The 7,500-nt window shown below is 43.3% G+C and overlaps 1 protein-coding gene across 1 annotated transcript in view; it reads right to left on the reverse strand.

The window, feature by feature from the left end:
* LOC147015536 (talin-2-like) overlaps window positions 1–7,500 on the reverse strand; it is a 265,377-nt gene that overhangs the window by 184,901 nt on the left and 72,976 nt on the right. The window contains exons 13-14 of the mRNA XM_085850367.1: window positions 7,197–7,377; window positions 380–493 (exon numbers count right to left, since the gene is read on the reverse strand). Coding sequence (XP_085706493.1) covers window positions 380–493; window positions 7,197–7,377 — 295 coding nt within the window. The remainder of the gene's footprint in view (window positions 1–379; window positions 494–7,196; window positions 7,378–7,500) is intronic.

Genomic DNA, 7,500 nt, shown 5'->3' on the forward strand with positions numbered 1-7,500 from the left:
TTAACACCCCCCTCCCCCCAACCCCAATTTACCCTTACTAAGTTAAGACTGCCTGATTCAAAATTACCGAAGCTCAGCTAAACCACAGAGGTTTAATCAAACTGGATTATAATTTCTGATGACAACATGAATTGTGGTATATAAATATATATATATATATATATATATATATATATATATATATATATATATATATATATATATATATATATATATATATATATATATATATATATATCAGAAGATGACCATTTTTAAAGTCTTTATAATTATTATACTGCCTTGAGCTGAAGGAAAAGTTGAGGATGACAGCTGTAAAGGAGATTACAAGCAAACAATGTGCTCAGTTAATTACAAGCAAGTTCTCAGCATGCCTCACCGCATCACGTCCAAGTGGTGGTAAGGAGTCCATCTCCTGTAGATCACCTTGCGCACGTTGAACTGCTTGCATGCTTGAGTTTATCGTCCCCACCAATGCCTGCTGTGCCGAAGACTGCAGAACAAAGAGCAATTAGAAATCAAGATTCAAGTGCTGTGGATAACATCACGCTGTTGAGCATGAAAGACGAGTCTGAATGTCAGAAGCACTGCCAAAGACAGCAATTGTCATGCATTACTACATCTTCATGCGATCCTATTAAAACATTCGATTCAACATTTATTGAATACAAGTATGTTGCAGTCATATAATTTATCATCCGATTTTATTTAAAATAAATAGCACATTATAAGCGTGGGCATATCGCAGACATAAACACGACCATACGGTATTAATAATTCTCTCAAGGCTGAACCGTAGCACCGAGAGGCCCCAAATTTTGGTGTGTAGATACTTCAGGATCTGGGCAGGTATTTTAAGCTATCCCTTCCTGCCATCCCACCCCCACCCCCACTACAGGGAGATTATCTGTACGTATGTGTGTCTACATCTGAAAATAGGTTTCACCTTCTCAAACACCATTGCCTCTGAGCACTGGGCACATAATTAAATAAAGGAGGCAAAAGAGGAAAGAGAAGCACACAACAAAGAAAAGAACAAGAAGGCCTGGTGTGAAGACAAGCATCTATTTGTACACTTGATCCTGACAGCACTAATTGGGGAAATTATGCGATCACATATTCTGACATTAATTATGAAATAACCAATTAATCCCTTCACACCCTTAAGCCATTTTCATCGCAATACATGTACAGAATATCAAAACATGGAAGGGAAGGGGTTAGCAACCCCATTTTGTTTTGTAATTTCTGTGTAATTTTCCTTACTGTACAAGTATTTTGTATAGAACCATTGTTGATGATATCGTACAGATAGAAAAATGTAGTAGGACTGGCAAAGATGGAACATCACACAGATAATTGGATTTTTGTCATTTGAGAAAAGGTGATACGTACCCTCACAAAACTCCACTTCTCAAAAGATCTTGTGATATTTGATGAGAATCTCACCAGATAACACAATCAATCCGAGTAGATATTTATTTGCAAGGGTTGATCGATGTGGTGGTTTTTAAACATAAAATAGGCCGGTTACTTATGTCGCTTCAAAGTTGTTTCGAGCAGAAGCCAACCCATTTGGTGGCATTTTATACTCCACGGGTGGCAATGCTTATTAAAGAGCTTTACCACAACAGTAAGAGAGAATCACAGACTGAAAAAAATAATTTCGAGATGAGTCAGATGCAAGCCAAAATTTCAGTAACTACTGAGAGTCCAAGAGATGAAGACACCCAACCTTTGAGATGAAACTCAATGCTCAATGATGCTGAGATCAACCATAATGGCAGGTGCAAGATAAAATGCTGACTTATTTAATTATGTTGTTCTACAAATTGTGCTCAATCGAAGACAAAATTTCATCAGCAGGTGAGAAATTGAGTCAGAGATCTACGAGTAAGCAAACTAAAAATGAGTTAAACATTTATCAAATTACAAAGCATTTAATGATGTAGTTACCAGTTAATATGTAACCACGAATAATCCAAGGAAATACATCGTACAGCTGACAAACCGTTGGAACGTATGCTATTTGAAAGATCAAACAATAGACCTATCTTTCCAAATTACTGCTGATCCTACAACAGACTACCCTAATGTCTGGCAATGTCAGAGGAAAGCCCCATCTGATTTGAAAACAAGTGTCAAATAAAAGGTTTGAAGGGAGAAATTTGATGTATAGTGATTTAAATTAAATAATGCAGCATTGTAATTAAAATGGGGAGGAGACCCTGGCTGCAGTTAAAGTTACAAGAAGAGGAAGATGAGCACTGCAGTATAAAAGATGATTACAAACAAGAAACAAGAAAAAGAGCAATCACAGATTGCAGACCCCCGCCAGGACTTGTGTTGTGTGGTATTTGTGAAGTTTTGTGTAATGTATTTTGTGTGGTGTTTGTGTGCTGGTGTGTTACATCATGAATAAGAGACATAATTAGAACTGCCACTTTATAACTGATGGCAGTGATGCGATGGTACCAAGACATCCCGCTTTGACGCAACCCCGCTTTGATTGGACACCTGACCCTGACCCAAATGCGTTTTTTAAATTATTATTCAACTGAATTTAGAATGGGATTAAAATAAATTCAATTCAAATCAAATGGAAGACCAAATTGTGTCGTGCAGCACCGCCATCTCACTGACTGGCCGACGCAGCTGTGTATCTATCTCTGCTGATCTGAAATTGATCAGATCCTGCTCTTACAAATGGAATGGTTCTCTCCACTCTGGCGACTCTCACAGACCCACACTGTTAGCTGTGAAGGATCATCAAAACGAGCCCACCTATCGAGGCACCTAACGAGCCCACCCACTGGAAGAGGTTCGGTCTCTTGAACTTCTAGGTCTCACCATCAGCTATAACCGAGAAGTTGACTGACCACATCACAAAGCTATGCTCCGAAACCAGCCGCAAACTGGTGACCTCTATCAGTACTACAGAGCCAGCAAAGCCTTTGTCGTTAGCACTGCTCCACGCTATGGGATCGAGCCCCAGCATTACTCACGCTGCCTTCCCTTGCCCTCCCCTATGATGCCTTCCCTTGCCCTTCCCTCACACTGCCTTCCCTTCCCCCATCCCTCACGCTGCCTTCCCCTCCTCTTGCACCGCCTTCCCTTCCCTTGTCCTCCCCTCACACTGCCTTCCATTCCCTCATGCTGCCTTCCCTCCCATTCTCCTCACATCGCATTCTCTTGCCCTCATGCTGCCTTACCTTTCCTTCCCTTTACACTGCCTTGCCTTCCCCTTCCCTCATGCTTACCTTCTCCCAAACAACCCTCTCCTCTCCACCCCCACGGACATCTAAAGGCAGTCTCCGCATGCTGTGTAAATGTGCTGTTTTAATGTACCCATTTTGTTCAATCCTGTACTATCCCTCCCCCTCCTTCTCCACAAGTCCCACTACCAAACGCAAATCGAGAACCTCTCCCATCACACTTCCCTCCTCCCACACCTCTGCCCTCTCCATCCTCTCTCTCCCTCTCCCCGCCCCCCCCCCGTCCTCTCTCCCTCCTCCCTTCTCTCTCCCTCCCCTCCCTCTCGCCCCCCCCTTCTTCATAGTCCCATCAGCAAAGCGATGGGCTGTATTTGCTCGTGTGTATGTGTGTGTGTATATATATATATATATATATATATATATATATATATATATATATATATATATATATATATATATATATATATATATATATAAAAGACATTTTTAAAAAAGATAAGTGAGATCACAGGAAAGTTTAGGTCTCGGATTGAGGTCCTTAAGAGTGGAGTAGGAAAATATCTGACAGCTGAAGCACAGGTGAAAGAAAGTTGGAAGGACTATATATTGAAACTCCATACAAATGAGATTAGTAAAATGGCAAACTTCAAAGAAAGAGAATATGAAGAAGAACCAGGTGATAGAATGTGAGGTTCATCGAGCTCTGAAAGAGTTGAAAAATGCAAAGGTACCAGGTGCTGATTAAATTCCAATGGAACACATTAAGGTAGGGAGAGGAGGCAATCAAAATTTGAACAGCTATCTGAACACACATCTGGAGCAGGATTGCATGGCCTAAAATGTGGAAGCAGTCAGTCTCCATACCATTGCTAAAAAAGGGGATCCAAGTGAATGTTCAAATAACTGAACCATTGCTTTGATTTCACATGCCAGCAAGATATTGTTACGGCTGTGGAAATTCGCAATACACCATAAAGGGTCCTTAGATCAGTTATGACGCTAAGTTTATGTGCAGATAGTTCCCCACCGTTGTTTAAAGGGATTCATTCGTGTTCACCAGGCTGCGACTCTTTCAGATAGCCGTTTTTCTTTTTCTATTGTTATTTTGAACAAACCTCCACGCAAGCAACAAGCCGCGTTGAAAACCATTGAACGAAAAAGGAAACCAATAGAGTTCCGATGGGCGCGCAGATTTTTCCCGCCTGTTTTTCCGAGGAGTGTGACAGAGGCAGGGGGAGGGCAGCTCGCCGCCGATTGGTGGATGAACAGCGTGAGGCGGTCGGGGTGAGGGAACGCCCCTTTTCGGGAATTTTCTCGAAGGGAGGTGGAGCCGAAAACGGGGAGGAGCGAAGGGTGGAGCCCCCGCTATATAAGGCGGACGTGCACAAGGCTCACTCTCTCTCTGTCTGGGTCGTCAACGTACTCTCTCTCTGGTCCATGAGCTCTCGCCCTGTGGTCCATCATCCGTGCTCTATCTGGTCCTGAAGCCCCTTCTGCCCTTCAGTCCTTTCTTGTTCGGTCGTGGGTCGTGAAAGCACCAGCAGCAACGCCGAAGAGAGCTCGCTGACCACGCCAGGGGCCCGAGGTCAGGCGTGGCTACGCAAGGCCGTGGGGAGTCGACGTCACGACCTTCCCACCGTCGCACCACGAGGGAGCGGGTAAGACCCTTCGGTCTCACGGGACCCGTTCGGTCCTCCAGGTCCCGTGCCATAAAGGTTTACGAACCCCGTCTACCTCCCTGCCTATGGGGAGGGTTTTTCTTTGCTTTTGTATGACTGCTGTGGTGCCGTGTCCCTATAAGTAGACCTGTGTAAGTGACTGTACATTGCTCATATTCGGTGGTAACGCTTTCTATTTGTTTCTTGTACATTGCATGACTGCCTTGCTTCTGAATACGTGTGTGTTATAATAAATGTCCTTGTGTGAAATGTATCCCGTTCATCGTCTTTTTCCCTTTTGAAAGTGCCATCTTCAATCGCGGAATAAATTAGTAGTGGGTTTTGAACACCCAGATAAAGAAGAGAATCTGATCCGTCGAGGTCGGCGATAACACCGCTCGGTTATCACAGTAGCACGCAACGGACCGCTTAAGTGGTTTGTGTCTTAGGCCGACCTGCGGCGAGGTACGATCGCCCGGTCGACTACTCGCGCAGGTACTTAGGTAGGTCGAATTTGGTGAGCAACCCTATCCTGCGCGGGTGGGCAATTGGCACGATCGTGGTGAGGTTAAACCCCACCCGTGACTGGCTCCTGGCGGTAGTTCCAAGAGGGTCACGACTGAATTGTCCGTCCGGTGGGTGACGCAGTTGTGATTGGAGTTTCGCAATCGCTCGCACGGCTGGCAGGCTAGAATTCGGAACAATATTACTAAAGATCATTGAAAAGAGAACATAATAAATCATTAAGTGAGAAATGCCTGTTGAGCAAGCAGGTTTCAGAAGAGGAAGAGGAACTAGAGATCAAATCAAAAATCAGAGGTGGATCATGGAAGATGCAAAGGAATGTCAAAAGAAGGTGCATCTCTGTTTTATAGATTACTAGCTGGGGTAACCGGCATTGCCTGTTGCTGTTCTCATCCTGTTGGCATTTTGAAGAAATCGAATTTTGTTTTTGGATTTTATCAAACCATGGAATGCAAGAATGACAAATAAATCAGTGCTTTAAGAAATTAGACCACCAAGTACATTAGAAGCACCGAGACTAAAGCACAAACTGCCATTCTTTGGTTGGACACATCATGTGTGCAGAAAATGGAAGTCTGGAGAAGCTAACCAAGCTGGGTATGGTTGAGGGAGGAAGAGGAAGAGGCAGAGATTATATCTGTTGGATGGATGGGGTAAAGGCTGCAACCAAGCTATCACTGCCAGAGCCTTGGGAAGCAGTGCAGGATCAGGATGTTTGGAGAAATCTAATCATCAATGTCAACAGAAGTCAGACAAAACTTGAACTAGATAACTAAATATGAAAAATTGGCTTGTTTTATACTATTTTAGTTATGTGATTACTACAATTGAATGCCTTTCATATGAAATGTGCAAAAAAATATTCATCTGAGGAGCAAATTAATGACCAACAAACAAAAGAAGAGTTTACAGTAAACAAATATTTTTGATACTTGAATGCAGCCACAATTATTACCACATTTTTATGGGGTCAGCCGGGGAAAGGTTTTTGCCAAAGTCCTTCATGAACCAGCTGGCCCAACCTGGCGTTCCACGAAGTAAGTTCGAGCAGGAATTTTTAATTTGTTCGTGGCACCGGTGATAGCTCTCCCACTCTTCGCAATCAAGGACACAATGGGATCTTTAAAGTCCATCCACTAATGCTGGCAGACGGGACGCCCAGTTGAACGTCCATCCGAAGCACATGCATCGATGCCTCGCCTTACATGTGAACACCAAGATGACAGATTATTGCTAGGTCGAGAGTAGAACTCAGGCTAGATAACTCAGAGGCACATGTGGATATCTGTAAGCTATCCTGCCAGTGAATAAAAAACATACAATGCACAATAAAAAAACACACACGTGCATGCATGAACGCATGCACGCACACGCATGTGCACAAATGCACCCATGCACACGCACACACACAAGTTTTGAAACCTGGGAGGGCTCCATTCCACCTTCTGAAACCCACATAGGAAGATAAAGATAAAATCCATCGACACACACACACCAAAAGGGCTTCAAATTTCTGCATGCTTGAATATTATGTTTTGTCCATAAGGTAGTGCTCATGTCCTTGTAATTTATGTAGAAGTGCAGTGTTCTTTCCCAATGTCCTTCCTCCTACATGTAATGGGTATGTACAGTACCAACGAGCTTTTCCTGAGATTACTACGAAAAAGATTACCCGTTTCGTGCAACCCTCGCAACATCAATCATTTGTGGATACTTAATAAACAATTAAATACATCATAATATGACTGTGGAAATCCTGGCTCTGCAGACAAACATTACTGCAGCAAATCAAACTTACGAGGGGAGGCAGATGACCTCTGTGCATCTGCCCGGTGGTGACTTGCTGCTGTGCCGATGGCATGACACCCCAATTTACTGTCTCCGGGCCACCGGCACCTGGCCGCATGATTGCGGGCAGTGCCACGGATGCATGCTCTGCTTTTCCAACACGGTTGTACTGCTGCTGCAGAATGGTAGATCTGAACAAATAGGCAAAAACATTGATAATACGGTTACATTTCTTTGACTTTCTGGAAAGAGGAAAAAAAAAATCTCACCCAGACGAGTTATATACGTATATTAAAAAAACGTATATAAAAAAA

Source organism: Eptatretus burgeri, chromosome 12, assembly GCF_056783735.1.
Source record: "Eptatretus burgeri isolate ZD-2024b chromosome 12, Ebu_testis_v1, whole genome shotgun sequence".
NCBI classification, from domain to species: Eukaryota; Metazoa; Chordata; class Myxini; order Myxiniformes; family Myxinidae; genus Eptatretus; species Eptatretus burgeri.